At 33.6% G+C, this 17,987-nt stretch overlaps 1 protein-coding gene across 1 annotated transcript; it reads left to right on the forward strand.

Annotated features, from left to right (window-relative positions):
* The first annotated feature begins 11,647 nt into the window (after nt 1-11,647).
* LOC143254053 (ATP-dependent DNA helicase DDX11) lies at nt 11,648-17,705 on the forward strand. Its single transcript, XM_076508800.1, has one exon. The coding sequence runs from the start codon at nt 11,969-11,971 to the stop codon at nt 14,696-14,698; it is 2,730 nt and encodes a 909-aa protein (XP_076364915.1). The 5' UTR covers nt 11,648-11,968; the 3' UTR covers nt 14,699-17,705.
* Nucleotides 17,706-17,987: the final 282 nt, after the last annotated feature.

The following is a 17,987-nucleotide window of genomic DNA, read 5'->3' on the forward strand; positions in this document are numbered from 1 at the left end:
GCTGGTTGATCTCATAGTGTATTACGTACACAAAGTGAAATTGCACTTTTGAGTAGCAGTTTATATGAGCAACATACATATATTTACACGCATTTATTATTATGTAAAAATACAACATTTCTGTAGTCGTAGAACTAAAAATCATTAGGATATTTCATTTATCAGACACAAGAAAAACAACAGATGCAAAACTAGAAAACAAGTTACAAATTCAATAAGAGATTAGGATATGGGTGCAAGAGCCTGCAACATCCCAGATCCTACTACCACTCACTGCCTATAGGTGGATATGGGCATGATAGTTAACTCTCAAGATATAAAAATCTGATATCATCAATTATCCTCGCTTCATTTAAAAAATAGAAATCTAATATTTTCAACCATCCTCAACGTCTATCAAAAGTCATCTCACCCACCTCCACCCTTATATGGATTTCTGGATTACCTTTGGTGAAATTTACTTCCTCCTAAGAAAGAAGTTTTAAAAATATAATAATTTCAAAAAGGCATCTTACATTATAAATGTATGTTTTTGCCTATATTAGTTCTCTCTTTAACCTATCTGGCCTGGCATGGCCTAGCGCGTTAAGGCGTGCCCTTCGTAATCTGAGGGTCGCGGGTTCGCGCCCGAGTCGCGCCAAACATGCTCGCCCTCTCAGCCGTGGGGGCGTTATAATGTGACGGTCAATCCCACTTTTCGTTGGTAAAAGAGTAGCCCAAGAGTTGGCGGTGGGTGGTGATGACTAGCTGCCTTCCCTCTAGTCTTACACTGCTAAATTAGGGACGGCTAGCACAGATAGCCCTCGAGTAGCTTTGTACGAAATTCCACAACAAACAAACAAATTTAACCTATGTTTGGAAGGATTGGTCTATCTCTCATCCCTTGGAGAGTATCATTCTAATTTTAAAATATAAGCTAAAACATTTGTATGGTTTAATCCAAACACTTCATATCCTGTTCAATACCTGATTTATGCTCGCAGAACATTCTTTCATGCTTCAAATACAACAAAACTTCTGTGATACTCATTTTGTGTTATCGAAGAATAAAACATTATTCTATAAAACCAGTACTTCTGTAGTACACTTTTTTAACAAATAAATGCTTTGACAATAAAAAATACACAAAAATTAAAAAAAAATCTATAAATTCATATAGTATAAAGGAAGAGCTTATAAAGCTAGCATGCTGTTGTACATAAGTATATTTTGATGACTTGTTCTTAAAAGTTGAAAGGACTTCATAAATACATATATAAGGATCATTTAAGACACATTATTTCATAGAAAGCCACATGAGAAATTTAAAACTTGTCTCCATCATTTAATCTCTCACGGTGGAAATATACCGAATTTGTTTTTAGGACCCATTCACCAACATCTAATATTAGGCTACTTTTTCCACGTTAATAGCATATTTTCGGAATGACGAAGGGCCAAAAGATACTGAAATTTGTTTTATTTTATTAGTCTGTTGATTTTGGTGTACAACTGGTTCACAGTTGTTAGAAGTGGTGAATGTCACGTTCAAATTTATCTAGAATGAGCTCAGTCAAATTTATTTTGGACAATACAAGCTTAGTGGTTACTTTCATTAATATTTTGAAAAAAACATTGTCCATTAGTGAAGAAGTATAGCATTAAGGCAAAGGAAATAGTAGGCAACAATCAAATGACCTAAGCTCTGTCATGACTGTTTTTGTAAAGCCCTTATTTTAGTACATTTACAGATAGTAAAATGTTTACCCCTGTTCTATAACTGAACTAATGGGAAATGATCTGACGTCTACTGCATTTTAAATATCTGTCATTTTTTTCCCAGTCTACCTCAATACTGGTTCTCACAGTTTTTCTTGGTATCAGACAATTTTTTCGATAATAGATGCATTGAACACCTCTTTCAAGAAATTGTAATTGTCTTTGATAACAATGTTCTTCCTTTCAGGGTATCTATTAAACACATTCCTTCATCACAAGTGATGAAAATATTTGGTAAACCTTTAATGTGGTTTAGTTTTAACAATTTATATTTCGTTTGATGAAAAACAATACGTTAATACTTCAGTTTTGAAACAAGTAAACTATTAAGCATGGCAGAAAATACTATTTTGATTTCATGTGATCCTTAATAATTATTACACTATTTACTTAGTATAATGGTATTGGAAATAATCATGAAAACAGAGAAGAAAATGGTCATGAAACACAAAGTGCAGGATTGATTCCCATTTATTGTACCAAAATGAAATACACCATAACACATTCACACGTTGATAACTTGAACTGTGATTGGCTGTAATACAACCAAGCAGATAGTGTCACACAATCATAACGCCTGTATAAGTACAGACAGTTATATTATGTTATTTCAACAAGTAAAAATGTGAATACATTCGTGCCTCATAGAACAGAAGTTTCATGTTGCAAACAAACAGAAATCAAAGTTTTGGCAGGAGTATATTACTCTATGCCACTAGTATGGCTTATAACAGGAGTGTTTGAGTTAAAATACCCGAAATTTTTCAAATGTATTGTAACTCAGGATATGCTCGTTTGTGCGATTACACATTGTGTACTTACAGTTTGTAAGTACAGATGCTAATATACACTCTAGAGCAGGGGTCACCAAACGTTTTTCACAGGGGTCCAGATTACTTGGGGAATGAGAATCGCGGGCCGCATGATCATTATGTTCAATACTCATAAGCTAGAACAAAAGGTCTCTGTTAAAGACTTGACACTAAGTTTAGGATGCTGCATTAGTCATGTGGGAGTAGCATGCAATACACACATATAAACCAATCAACATTTTTATTTACCAAAAGGTTATCCAAGAAGGTGACATTAGCAAAAACAGTTGTCACATTGCACATAGTGAGTACATATCTGAATTTCACTAAGCTGCAAAAAAGTTAGTGAGATTTATGAAATTGACATTTGGCTTTCAAAATATCTTCAATGTTCGGTTTTGAATTGCTGCATCCAATCATTAGAATTGTTTTCAAATGCTCATCAGTCAACCTTGATCGATGTACCGACTTCACATACTTCATTTTTGAAAATGCTTGTTCACAGACATAAGTTGTTCTGAACACTGACGTCATACCAGATGTGAATTGCTTCAGCTTTGGAAAATCATCTTCAGGTATGCAGCTGTAAAATTCAATAAGTTACCCCTCTCTGTGTTTTGCTTTCAACAAGTGATTTCCTTGCAAATCTATGACCTCCTTCCAAATGTGCTTCAAACAATGACAGCTTTCTCCGAATCCTTTAATGATTCTATAGAGATCACAGACAAGGTTATTCTTCCCCTGAAGTTTTAAGTTCAATTCATTCATGTGGATGTGATGTCAACCAAAAATGACAACTTTGACAACCAGGTTGGATCCGACACAAGTGGATCAGCTCTATATTTCTTGATAAGAAATATATCTATTTCTCTTCTTTGTGTATAAAAACGAGACAAGACTTTACCGCAGCTGAGCCACCTAACTTCCGTGTGATAAGGCAAGTCACAGAAATCAGAATCAATTTCTTCAAGAAACGCCTTGAACTGGCGATGATTAAGTGCATGACCCCGAATGAAGTTCACTGCAGAAATTATTGGTTTCAGTACGCAAGAAATATCTAAGTCTTTTCCACAGAGTGCTTGCTGATGTATGATGCAGTGTATGAACAAAGCGCTTGGGAGTTGAAGATCTTCCAACTGTTTCCTGATCAGACCCACCAGACCCTTCTTTACTCCAGCCATGTTTTTTCCTCCATCAACTGTTACACCTCTAAGCTGATTCCACTGAAGGTTATAGTCTTGCAAAGTTTTATGAACTTCCATGAAAATGTCTTCTCCAGTTGTTCTTCTGTGCATGCTGCAAACTGATGCCAACTCTTCCGTGATCTGAAAGTCCAAATTAACTCCACAAAAGAACACGAGAAGTTATGACGTACTTGAGAGATCAGTAGGCTCATCCAGTGCCAGATAATACCATAGGAAGTTTCTAGCTTTTTGGCATATCTGTTATGCAATGTTCTCTCCGAGATCTTCTGCTCTCCGTACGACTGAAGTTGCTGAAAGGCTGATACTTTCAAAGAAATTGGCATTTTCAGGACACAGCTCATTTGCTGCTTCCATCATGCACTCTTTGATGAAGTTGTCGTCAGTAATAGGTTTTCCTCGCTCTGCCATCCTATGCACTATTTTGTAACTTGTACGAGTGACAGATTCATTTTCAGCAAACTATCTCGTGAAGAGATTCTTTTGAGATTCAAAAACACGTTTCATGGATTCACATTTCTAAGAACGGAACTTTCCTGAAAATTTCAAATATGTTGATATTTTGTTTCATAGTGACACCGAAATGGCAACACCTTTGGTGCATATCACATAAGTAGCTTTCTGGTTTTTTGTTTCCACAAAGAAGTACTTTTCTCTCCATTCTTCACTGAAAGCACGACACTCAGAGTCCACTTTTCTTCTTTAAAATCAGCCATAACGATGGGTGAAAAAAAAAAAAACAGGATCTGAAAATGAAAAACACAGAACGCTGTGAGAAAAGTATTGTACTGGTCCAAGAACGCACAAACAAAATGTATTGAAACGTACGTTTGCTACGACACTTACCTAAGAACGAGTTACGAAAAGCTCATAACCCGACTACGAAGAGAAATGAGCTTGCTGAAGCGGTAACCTGAGGTCGCTGAATTTACAAGACGAGTCGATAGGATGAGGGTTAAGTCTGTACTTGTTTTCGAAATTCTAATGTTTTCATAGATACGTGTCTCGATATGAATAAACGGGCAGCAAGGACGAAAGAAGAATTTTCCTGTTGGTTAGAAAGGCACGTGACAGTATTGTTTCTTTTTGTCATAACGTCTTGTGTTTGCCAGCTTAAAGCGTTTGTTTATTTGGAATTCCGCACAAAGCTACTCGAGGGCTATCTGTGCTAGCCGTCCCTAATTTAGCAGTGTAAGACTAGAGGGAAGGCAGCTAGTCATCACCACCCACCGCCAACTCTTGGGCTAGTCTTTTACCAACGAAAAGTGGGATTGCCCGTCACATTATACGTCCCCACGGCTGGGAGGGCGAGCATGTTTAGCGCGACGCGGGCGCGAACCCGCGACCCTCGGATTACGAGTCGCACGCCTTACGCGCTAGGCCATGCAGCTTAAAGCGACCATCGGTGTGATTTATTTTGTTATGACAGTCGGACATTTGATGAAATGTCACATTTTATTTCAAATTGGCTAGCTGCTGGCGGGCCGGACAAAATGACCACGAGGGCCGTAGTTTGCTGAGCCCTGCTCTAGAGCATATTAATATAAAGAGACCTCAATAGATAGGGAACTGTTCAAAATCGAATATTAAGGAGAAATAAGCAAACTAAAAAGATAAAGTGGACATTATACTTCAAAAAAAAAAAAATACGGATTGGGCTTTTAATGGAATTTGTTCAATAACTGATTACATTCATCTAATTGATTACTCTCATGAGATGACTAGGAAAAAATAAAACACTTTCACTATTATCCGTGATTTAAAAACAAAATGCTAAAAATAGGGTTTAGATAATTTAATGGGCAGAGCAAAAGTAACTCATTGTGCATTTTTGTATTTAACAACAAACAAGCATAATGGCAATATTTCAATTAGTTGGAATAGTTTTAATAATCGAAAATAATAATAATGATAAAATATATTTCGATTAGTTGATTATTTTCTTTACAAGTGATCGATTAAACTAAAATTTGAATTAACTAAAAATAATAATTAAAAGTCATAATGGAACCAGTTTGATCACTAGATAGTTGGAATAATTGGAAACAGCAATAATTATTATCAGTGTTTACAGGGAATCAACCATTTTGGTTAATAAAATTAGTCATTCACCACTAGCCGTTTATAGATGATCACAAATTCAAAGTATTTGCAAAAACCAATGGTAGTTTGAGTGATGGTTGTAACGGATTTACCGTTATACGTTTATTTTAAACCTACGTTTGTTTCAGTACAGTTTTCTTTTTTGCATGTGACATATAATCCCGACGGTATATTGCGCAAGTCCCACCTGTTCTCGAAATTTGTAGAAGGTTCTTGAGAGTGAGAATCAACAATATTTGTTTTACGGAAAGTTTAGCGTGTTCGAGCTTTGATGAACGTTCTAAACTTGCGTTAAATTATATAAAACTGACTCACTGAGAAGCTGTATATTATTGGTCAACTGTAGTCAGTGTGCTATAGGCAACGGAAGCTATAATTGTAATTAACACCTATTAATCGGAAAAACTACAGAATTGGACCAGGGACATTTATACATTTCGAGCATTACAAATCATAAACTTCAGTAAATGAAAGTCGGTTTCTACGAGAACATTGAATATTGTCGTCAGTGAAATCTTACGGATGCTTCAAACTCAGCCATCCGTCAAAAGAAGTATATAGGTATATCAACAAAGAATTAATTTGCTCCCCTTGAACGTCGATAAAATATTCGATTCTAGACAAGATAAAAGACTCAGTATAGTTTGTAAAATTCTTGTATATAAATCATCATTTGTAATAACTATTAGTAATAACCGTTATCATAAACTGTAATGTTTCTTATTTGTATATTAAAATGTATTTGTGTTAAAAAAGAAAATTATTGTATCGGTCTTGTTGGCAAATATTATAAATTTGATACGTATTAACATTAATTAACTTTTAAATTCAAATCCAAATTTACAGTTATTTGAAATAATGGTGCGTAGCGTATGCCACATAATAAATTGGAGACTCGTCTGGGATAAATTATAATACGTAACATGGTAACATCAACAGTGAAGCGTGACTGGGAACCAGTACAAGTTTGGGGTTGCATCTCAGCCATTGCTGTTGAAGAGCTAAACAAAATTGAATTTCTAATAGCTACTGTAACCAGCAGGCATATTATGTGTTTCTACCCTCTATTATGATATAGAAATCTTATTTTTATAATTTGTTTTCTGCTGACATTGCTTTGTTCCAGTTACTTCATTTCTTTGCCCTCTTTAGTTGGTGATGTTTCCTCTTCTTGCAAAGAAATTTCAGCATTATATTGTGATTGCTTGCATTTAAGCACAAAGCTACACAATAGAGTATCTGTACTCTGCTAACCACGGGTATAGAAACCCAGTTTCTAGCGTTTTAAGCTTGAAGACATATAGCAACTGGGAGCAATCCAGCCTTAGATAGGGAACCTGAGAGTTGAGTAGATTAGAACTGGGCCCGGCATGGCCAAGCTCGTTAAGGCGTTCGACTCGTAATCCGAAGGTCGCGGGTTCGAATCCTGGTCGCACCAAACATGCTCGCCCTTTCAGCCGTGGGAGCGTTATAATGTAACAGTTAATCCCACTATTCGTTGATAAAAGAGTAGCCCAAGAGTTGGCGGTGGGTGGTGATGACTAGCTGTCTTCCATCTGGTCTTACACTGCAAAATTAGGAACGGCTAGCGCAGATAGCCCTCGAGTAGCTTTGCGCAAAATTTAAACAAACAAACAAGTCTAGAACTGGAATATCCTTTTTTAGCCAAGAATGATGTTGATGAACGTAACAGCCAGCCAATGCTGTCAGGGAACAAAGCTTACGAGATAATGCTATTTGCTGTAAATAAAAGTGAGTTTTTCAGTTGATATACTAAAATGACTTGCTGTTTTTAAAGATGATCATGCTAGGTTTTGCAATAAGCAATTCTGAAATAAAGAAGACAATCATATTAAGCACTCTAAAGGAAATAATGCCGCTACTTATCAAACATGAGTACGTGCGTTGCTTTTCTTTATACGGTGAAAATGAAGATTTTGTTCATTTGTTTACAATATGGCTAGCTTGATTATTTTCACAATAAATAGTTATATCAGTCAAATTATCTTTCTCATGAAACTCTCATAAACTCTGCTGTTATCTACAAATACCAAAGTACAAAAATATTTTTACCAATCGTGTCAAGTACTCAAGAACCTGACTTGTTGGGCAGAGACTCACCTTCTAGCAAGATGGTGATTCAAAGTACGTAACAAATTTGGTGAAATGATACCTGGATAGTAAAAAAGATAAGTTGATGGGACCCTTGCAACCATATCTTTACTTGCGCAAAATCCCAATATTAATATTAATGAGGCTGCTTAACTAATATGAAGACTGAGAAGGTTAAATGACAACCTGAATAAATTACGGAAATAAATATAGCATTTGTGATAACATTTCACAATCATAAATTGATAAGATTATGGTAGCACTTGCTGTAATACCTGTTCATTGGATAAGTGAACTCAAAACTTATTTGTAACAAAGGATAGGAAACTATACTTCTATTTTTCTTAACGTAATAAACATTAAAAGTGCAACAAAAATACATAAAAGTATTAATACTGAAAAGAAAGACATACTGTTTTCAAGAATTCTATCAATATGAAGTTAGATGTGGTCCAACCTCCCTCGTGACTTTCCTCGTGTCACACGATATATCTGTATCAAGTTTGTTGCTAATTGATCAAGAAATGTTAAACATACAAGATACAGATGCACATACACATATTGAAGTTTATTTATACAGAAAATGGGGGTTCAACCCCTCCTCTTCGTGACTTTTCTTGTGTCATCATATATCACTTTGTGAAAATTCTTGCTGATTGATTGAGAAATGTGGAAATTTATAAGGAACAGATAGGAAATGATAGATTTACGATAGTGTATTGTTTCTCAAACACACACTTTGCTTTATTTAGTATATAAAAATAAAGTGTACTGCTTTGCTTGAAGGAACACCAAATACTAGTGCAATTTTCAACCTATTTACATTCATTTTGTATTTCCTATAATAGTGTTTTGTGCTAATGATAAATTAACTTTTAATTAAATTACTCATTGTTTGTGAGATTTGATTTTGTATCATTTCGTATATCTATAATTATTTCCAATATTTTATATATCTTACTATTTTCATAGATGTTTACTCTCCGATACTTTTGCTTCTTTTTTGTTCATCATTTACTTAAAATAATATAAGTAGGCAAAATTATGGGCATCACAAATACGCGTGCACTGCCAAACACATAAGCACATAATATTACATAATCTTATGTATTTGCAAGTATAAGACAAAGTATGTGATGCACACACACATTCACGTGATAAACAACACTTACTGAATGGCAAATGTCACGATTTGTAATTTATTTCGGACGAGTCTCCGATTTGTTACATTATGCACGTTACGTATTACTATCTCAAGTAACCAGAATTTGAAAGTAGGAGCTAAACAACTGTTAATATGTATCAGATTTATGGTATTTGCTGACAATATTGATATACACAATTTTCCTTTTTAACACAATATATGAAAAAATCCACTTTTATAATAACGGTTATTACTAATTGTTATAACAAATGATGGTTTATGTACAATAATTTTACAAGCTTACAGACAGTACTGAATCTTATATCCAATCTAGAACTGAATATTTAGTCGACGATCCAGTCCATGACAATCAAATTAATTTTAAGTTGATATTGTCGCACCTCGCTGAAGTTAGCTAGCTTGATTGGCCTTACACATTTACAAATCGGCTTTTCCCGACTATGATTTTAATGTCCTCGAAGAAATTCTAACGTCCGAAGTTAATTCATTAAAGTTAAACAGTTTGTAATATTCAAAATCTATAAACCTTCCTGGTCAAATTATGTAGTTTTCCTATTAATAGACGTTAATCACAGTTGTAGCTTTCTAGGCCTTTAGCACACTGATTGTTGGTGACCAATGTTAATAATACTTTTTGTCTCTCGGCGCGTCGGTTTTTATACACTAATCATGTACGTTTCTAGAATTTTCAACAATGATCTAGCACATTTTCGTAAACATATATTGTTTATTCTCACTTTCAAGAATTCTTTACAAGTTTCGAGAACAGGCGGGACTTGCGCTATAAAGAGTCAAGAACGTACGTCACATGCAAAAAGAAAACTATACAGAAACAAGCGTAGGCACTAAAATAAATATACAACAGTAAATCTGTTAAATACCATCTGCTTCTGAAGTCCTATCTTTAAGTTATAATAGCCAGTACACTCAATACTACATGAAAACTATCCAATCGCAACTTGGATTTCTATGGTGTAATCTATGTTGACGAGACATCTCTATTATTTGAGCTCTAGGTGTAAGTTCTATCAGCTCTAAGTGTGGCAGATGCATTATACAGAACAAATTACGTGACCCAAGATTTATATATATCCAACCTAGCATATATTTGTTTTCAAGTACGTCTACATAATTATCTTTCCACGTAATGGAAAAGTATGAAAGGGATCAGCCTAAGTGATTTTCTTAACTTGACTACAAATTTGAAATTCTGGGAGAGAGCAAGAACAATTACCCTTTGACAGTTGTGTTACTCTGTACTCTATCTCTTACGCTGATAGCTGTTCTTAAAACTAGTAATTTGGCATTTACATTTTGTTTTCACACCCTAATAACAGTATATGGCGAAATACTCTCTGTTTAATAACCTGTCAAACCTCTCATCAAATACAACTTTCTATATGTCTTAGCAGCGCCCCAAGTTTATCAGAAGTGATCCACTCCAATGCACAGCGTAAGAACGAAAAAGTCATGCCAGATATGAAACCTCACTACATAGTTGGAGATAGCGGTAGATAACATCTGAAACTTGGTTAATCAGTAAAATTTCTACTACAACATATGTTAGATAACCAAGTAAGTTGTAACGTAGGCTGAGGCAACCAAAATTTTTAATCCGATATAAAAAAAAAATTAAAAGTTCATATATATAGACAATTCTCCCCATTTCTGCATAAACTATTCAATGCTGTCACAAACGCAAAACGTCACAACCACGACAACGAAAAAACTATTAAATGCAGAATTACCATGAAAAAAATATTTGTTTGTTTGGAATTAAGCACAAAGCTACATAATGGGCTGTTTGATCTTTACCCATTACGGGTATTGAAACCCGGTTTCTAGCGGCGTGAGTCTGCAGACATTCTGCTGTGCCACTGGGAAGCCACTTGATCAAAACGTTGTCTCTTATGTATTTCATTGAACCCTGTACATAATACATTGGTGTGAAATTTTAAATGATCTAATACGCACTTTAGACTGAAGAAAACTTCTATCTTAATAAAAATAAAGTAATTAAAATTCAGGTGGACTAAGAGAAAGATGATATTTTCATAAAGCTTCTAAGGCTTACATACTCACTATGAGAACTTAATTGACTCATTTTTAATGAATTACACCACGCATTATAAAGTATGATGGAATACAAAACACTGAGCACACGTGTTAGTATCGCAGCTTTAATTTATCAATAAGTGTTATTGGAAGCTACAAATCTTTAAAACAAACTGAAATTTTGTGCAGTACTGAAAAATACTCCGTATTGGCCTTGTCACAATAATAAGATAAGAACAAATTAATGTTGGGTGCATCTTCTTTACGAACAACCAGTTGTTAAAATTTGAGAATACCATGTATTCATTTTCTAGATTACTTGTTTACGCAACCAGTAAATTTGGAGAGTACTTCAAGTATTTAATGTGTTTATATTGTTATCAATTATTCAAGGAATTGTTTTTGTATTTACAGACTTTACCAACAGAGGTCCAAATAAATATCTCGCGCCAGATTTAGACTTGTTTTTGTGTTACTGTGAATTATATTTTTCTTTTATCTTCAGGTAATAAGTTTTCGAAGAAAGTTCGCGTTATTTACTTTTACAATTTCAGTTTGTTTTGGTGAGACGTATTTTAATGTTAGGCTAAGTTCCAACAATGATTTTACTATTATTGCTATATTAACGTTTAAAATTAAACTACAGTAACTTGAATCCTGAACGATTTAACTTATAAGTTCAACTAGTTTAATTCATCGTTAATACCAATAACAGTAACTTCAAATTGTAAGTTAGGAAGTAACCTCAAAACAGTAATAAAATGTCCATAATAAAAAACACACCTACGGAAGTGGAAGAAGTAAACACAGGGATAAATAAAACTGTGACTTTTCCCTTTCCTTTTGAACCATACGCTGTTCAAAAAGATTTCATGAGTAAGCTTTACGAAACTTTAGAGGAGGCTAAAATAGGCATTTTCGAAAGCCCAACAGGAACTGGAAAATCCTTGAGTTTGATTTGTGGAGCTATAACGTGGCTTAAAAATTTTGAGAACAAAAGGAAAAGTGATCTCAAGAAACTTTTAGACACTGCTGAGAAATCTATAAATACTTCAGCTTCTAAATCTAGTGGTGGTGTATATGAACAAAACAGTGAGAAAATACTCGATTGGTTTCTGGAACATTCAAAGAAAAAAGACAATGACGAAAAAATTAAACAGGTCAGAAAAGAGCTTAACATACTTGAGACTCAAGAAAATAGAATTATGAACATGAGAAGAAGAGTTAAGAGGAAAAGGAATGATACTGAAGATGATCCTGTTTTTGATGAACTTTTCAAAAATGCAAAACATATCAAAGAAGCTGTACAGCAAGAACTGAAAGAAAAAGAAAATTATGATATAAATGAAGTAGATGCAGATGATGATGATTTAATAACTGAATACATTAGTGATGAAGATGATTCTAAAAGTGAAAAAAATGAAGATATTGAAGAAGAAGAAAGTGAACAAATTGAAACGTTAAAAATATTTTACTCTAGCAGGACACACTCCCAACTTTCTCAGTTTGTTAAAGAAATTCAAAGGAGTTCATATTCCAGTATTGCTCGTGTGGTGTCACTTGGCTCACGACAGAATCTTTGCATCAATGAGACAGTACAAAAACTTAATAACTTAACATTGATAAATGAAAAATGTCTCGATCTTCAGAAAAACAAGAGAGAAAGTAAGATCTTGAAAGAACTAAAAGAAAATAAACAAGCACATAAAAGAAGTGGCTGCCCATATTATCGAAGCAATATAATTGAAGATATGAAAGATCATCTATTAGTAAATATTAAAGATATTGAACAATATGTTGAACTTGGAAGAAAACTAAAATCCTGCCCATACTACAGCAGCCGTTATGCAGTTCCTGATGCAGAAGTTGTTGTTTTGCCATATCAAGTGCTTCTGCATAAATCAACAAGAGAGGCATGTGGCATTAAATTAAAAGGAAATGTAGTTATCATTGATGAAGCTCACAATTTACTGGAGACTATCAACAACATACATAGTGTTATTCTAAGTGGCATACATCTGTCACATGCTTATGCCCAGTTAAATCATTATCTGCAGCGATATTATTCTCGCCTTAATCCAAAGAACCTCATGTATATTAAACAAGTGCTGTTTGTCATGAATGCTTTCATGAAGCAGATTAGTGGCACATTAGGCAAGATGTCTGAAGAAAAGAAGTGTAAAGGAGATCCTGATGTGAAAGTCTACCATACAAATGAATTTTTATCTAATGCTGGGGTTGACAACATAAATCTTTTCAAAATGCTTAGTTTTTGTGATAAAAGTCAAATTGCTCAGAAATTGCATGGGTTTACTGGAAAGTACGAAGTGCAGGTTAAAAAACAGTCTGAAGTTGTAAAGAATACTTCTTCCCTTAGTGATTTTTTATCAAAACTTTCTGGCAAGTCACACATTTCAGAAGAAACTTCAAATCAACAGGAGGTTTTAATTTCTTCTCCTCTTTTCCAGGTTCAAGGATTTTTACAGGCACTTACAAATCCAGATAGAGATGGACGAGTTATTTGCACTAAACAAAATACTATTCAGAAATCCTCGTTAAAATTTTTGCTGTTAAATCCAGCTGTTCAATTTAGAGATATCATACAAGACTCAAGGTCAGTCATTTTGGCAGGAGGAACAATGGAACCAGTTTCTGAAGTTATTAACCAACTTTTCTTACCTTCTGGTGTACCACCTGAGAGAATCACTCATTTCTCTTGTGGCCATGTTATTCCACCAAAAAATTTATTGTCTATTGCATTATCTCATGGACCCAGTGGTAAGCAACTTGATTTTACTTATCAATCTCGTGAGCTTCCTTTTGTTATGGAAGAACTTGGAAGAGTTTTGGTTAATATTTGTACCATAGTTCCTGGTGGGCTAGTGTGTTTTTTCCCTTCTTATGAGTATGAGCAATGCTTGTACAACTATTGGGAAAAAAATGGAACAATAGCAAAATTGAACATCAAGAAGAAGGTATTTCGAGAACCAAAACAAGCCTGTCAAGTTGATAAAATTCTCCAAAGCTACACCAAATGCATTAGCCAATCCAAAAGTAACCCATCTTTCTACACACTTAGTGGTGCTATATTATTTAGTGTGGTAGGAGGGAAAATGAGTGAAGGAATTAATTTCTCAGATGACCTTGGAAGATGTGTTGTTATGATTGGTCTCCCATATCCAAACATAAAGTCTCCAGAACTGCAAGAAAAGATAAACTATCTGAACAAATCTGCACCTACCTGTGATGGAAAGCCAGCAGGAGAAGTTCACTATGAGAACATCTGTATGAAAGCTGTTAATCAGTCTATTGGACGTGCTATTCGACACAAAAATGACTTTGCTACCATTCTCCTACTTGATGCACGTTACAATCGTGTTTCTATAAAATCAGCTCTTCCAAAATGGATTAGTAATGACTTGCAAACTTTTCACAAGTTTGGAACAGCATTTCAAAGTATTAGACAATTTTTTCTTCAAAAGAAGAAATGAAAGAAAACAACAAACAATATATAGATTTCAATATGTTGTTAAGTGTAATGGAACAGGGTTTTATTTCTTAGTAGTTGACTTTTTGTGAACTCAGGGTTATTATTCAAAGATGTTTTATGAATATGCTTTTTAAATGCCATGTTTTTTAGTAAAATTATGCAATGCAGTTTTAAAAACACAAAACTTGAATAATTATTTTTCCAAGTATTTGTCCTATTAGCTGAACATAGAAACTGAAAGGTTGAATGAAAACATCTGTTTAAAATGCTTCCTAAATTTTTAATATATATTATAGTTAAATTATATTTAGTTTTTAACAGAAATTTGCATCAAACTTTGAAATATTAAAGCAATTTCCATTATATTTTAACGCTCCCTGATGTGCTCATTCTTAGCATTTTAAAGATTTTCTGAAAAACAAACAAACAGTAAAATAAATGACTCATCATTGTTTGGTAACCACAAGGTTTTTTTTATTAAAATCTAAATTAGTAACATTTTAAACATTTCTTTAATAAATTTAATCTAGCTCTAGATTTGGATAAAATTATATGAAGAAAATTAAATTTAGAATATTCTGAAGTTTTTTCAGTGGTGTAAATTTTCTACTTTTTTACCCCAAGAAATATTAAGATGTGGATATTTTTAATGTTAGTTTCAAAATAGTTTTTATCATTGCAGAATATATTATGGATATAAGTTAAAACTGAGTTATTTTCAGTTTTAACGAAGGATGAAAGATACACTGATAGTTGGAAACTAGATGGTTTTCCTTCTGTAGTGGTAAAAGAAGCTTTGCAAAATCAATTAGCGACAAATAAAGTTAAAGAAAACCAGCATAGATTTATGAAAGGGAAAATCTTGATTAACTAATTTCTTCTTTCTTGATTTCACTATTTGTCTGAACTGATGGTAAGGGTATCTAATTAGTCTACTTAGCTTTGAAAAATCCTGTTGATAAGAAAATTACATTAGTAGAGGTTGTGGAAAGAATAGTTAATTCTACTGTGGGGTGGTTATATGAAAGAGAGCAAGTGTTTACTGATGGAGTTTATTCAAACTGTACCATTGCTACTGGTGGTGTAGCTTCAGTGAAAATGCTTGGGTATTTGCTTTTTATTATTTATATTACTAATCTTGAGTGGGCCATAATTATTAAATGACATTAATCTCTTGATATTTCTAGTTCTATTGATAATGTTTGGCTACTGCAGAGTGGTTTATTTTTACTGGTAAGATTGAAAGATATTTAGTAAATAATTATAGAAATTTAAGGTAATGCAATTGTATTATCCAAATTTGGATGAAACATTTAACCTGCCAATTAGTATGGCTGAATGAAGAAAAGAGATCATGGCATAGTGATGGATAAATTATTCAAGACACTAAGGCAGTGAGTGCTCCAGTGTTAATACTGTAAAACCTGATAACTTTGTCATTTTGTGGGAACCTGTTGCTGTAAGCGTAAACAATAATGTTATTTAAATGGGTACTTTTATAAGCTCTAGAATATGGTTGACCCACCTAATAGTGTTTTTTTTTTCTAAAAAACTGTATGGCCAAGTAACTTTATAATTTTAGCTGCATAGCTATAATTCCTCTGTGTCCACAGTTAGATGAATAAGGGAAAACTTTTGCCACTCCAAGCATTTTAAAAAAAAGTTTAGAAAATGCCAAAAAGTAAACCATACAAATTTTAGTACGAATACCAGTGTAATATGGTTTTAATAATGTGTGCAACCAGTGTAATATGGTTTTAATAATGAGTGCAACCAGTGTAATATGGTTTTAATAATGTGTGCAACCAGTGTAATATGGTTTTAATAATGTGTGCATACTAATTGAGACACATCAAATGTAATAAACAACAAACTTAAATTCCATTTAAAAAGAATATGCATGAATATAAAGAAAAAGAAAGAAACACCATCAGAATGCAATCAAATAATAAATCTTGGCTCTGAGGATATTTTCAAGTGGTACTCCTTGTAGCATCTCTTCTGGTTATTGAAGTTGAGTTTTACCTGTCAGCATTTTTGGTTTTATTTTCTGGTTTATGTGCTGTGCAAGATATTTACAGTGCCTCTTCATAAACAGGTCATCAACTGCTTTCTAGGATAAATACTTTGAAACGTTTTTGTATTCTACTGCTGCTTGTTCAGATACATTAGGACTGTTACTTTCAAATCCATCCTATTAAAAGCAAAGCCCTAATCTGAAAGTTTTAATAGAAGTTCAACAATTACCTTTTCCTCTAACTCTGATAATATTGTAGGGCAGCCAGCTTTCAAGGTGTGTGTGTGCCTTTCAGTTTATTTTAAAGGGTTGCTCTTGAAATGTATCTTTTAGTAACACTTTTGAGATTGTCTCTTGCCAGTATCTCAGAGGACATTTTGAAGGGAAGATTCAGAAATGATGTCTCATCTTTCAGGTTGATGACGGAAGTCTGAATGTAGGAAGAAAAGTCACAATTAAAAAATTTATATTTATAATTTTTAAGCTCATAGAAATTAAATTATTGAATTATTCCACTCGTTCTTGTGATGATTGACCACATGTCTGAAAAGTGCACATTTGTCACATTAATAAAGTGTTCAGTGTTATTTGTTCAAAAAGCATAACACCATGAATCTTAATGAAGAATTGCTTACATTAGATGTATTAATAAATTGAATACACAATGTGTGAAATATCAGCTGAGCTACTCAGGATTGTAATCTGGACTGATCTTATGTGTTGTCGAGTTAGGCACCATGTTACTCGGGTACGATCTAAAGCCATGTTTTCTGAGTACTGGTGAGCCAGGCATATAGCCTTTTTACTTATTTACTTTCATATATATCTTGTATAACTATTATCTAAGCTGTGTTTTTAATGTGTGTATGTCATTTCCCTTTTTGTATAATGATATATATACTATTATTGCAATAACTAACTTAAACATGTTTTTTGTTGTATTACTTTACATTGTATTTGCATACTAAAAAAAACTGACATTTTAGCCAAATTGGGATATTTTTTTCCAGGCATAACAACAACTAAATACAAGCAGTACAACACAGATACACCACAATGTGATAACTCCAGCACTGTTAAAAAAGCAAATAAAATAAGACTGAGCAATTTAGTATCAAATTAAGCCTGTTGTTATAGTTTTGGCATCACTGGTCATGTGTAAGTTAATACTTGTAGGATGTTTGTGACTTTGGACATGGCCAATGTACATTGTAACCAGGATTGTGAACTCATATTGGTTGGTAAATTTGGACTTTTCCAAAAATGTTTCATT

This window comes from Tachypleus tridentatus, chromosome 1, assembly GCF_004210375.1.
Source record: "Tachypleus tridentatus isolate NWPU-2018 chromosome 1, ASM421037v1, whole genome shotgun sequence".
Lineage (NCBI taxonomy): Eukaryota > Metazoa > Arthropoda > Merostomata > Xiphosura > Limulidae > Tachypleus > Tachypleus tridentatus.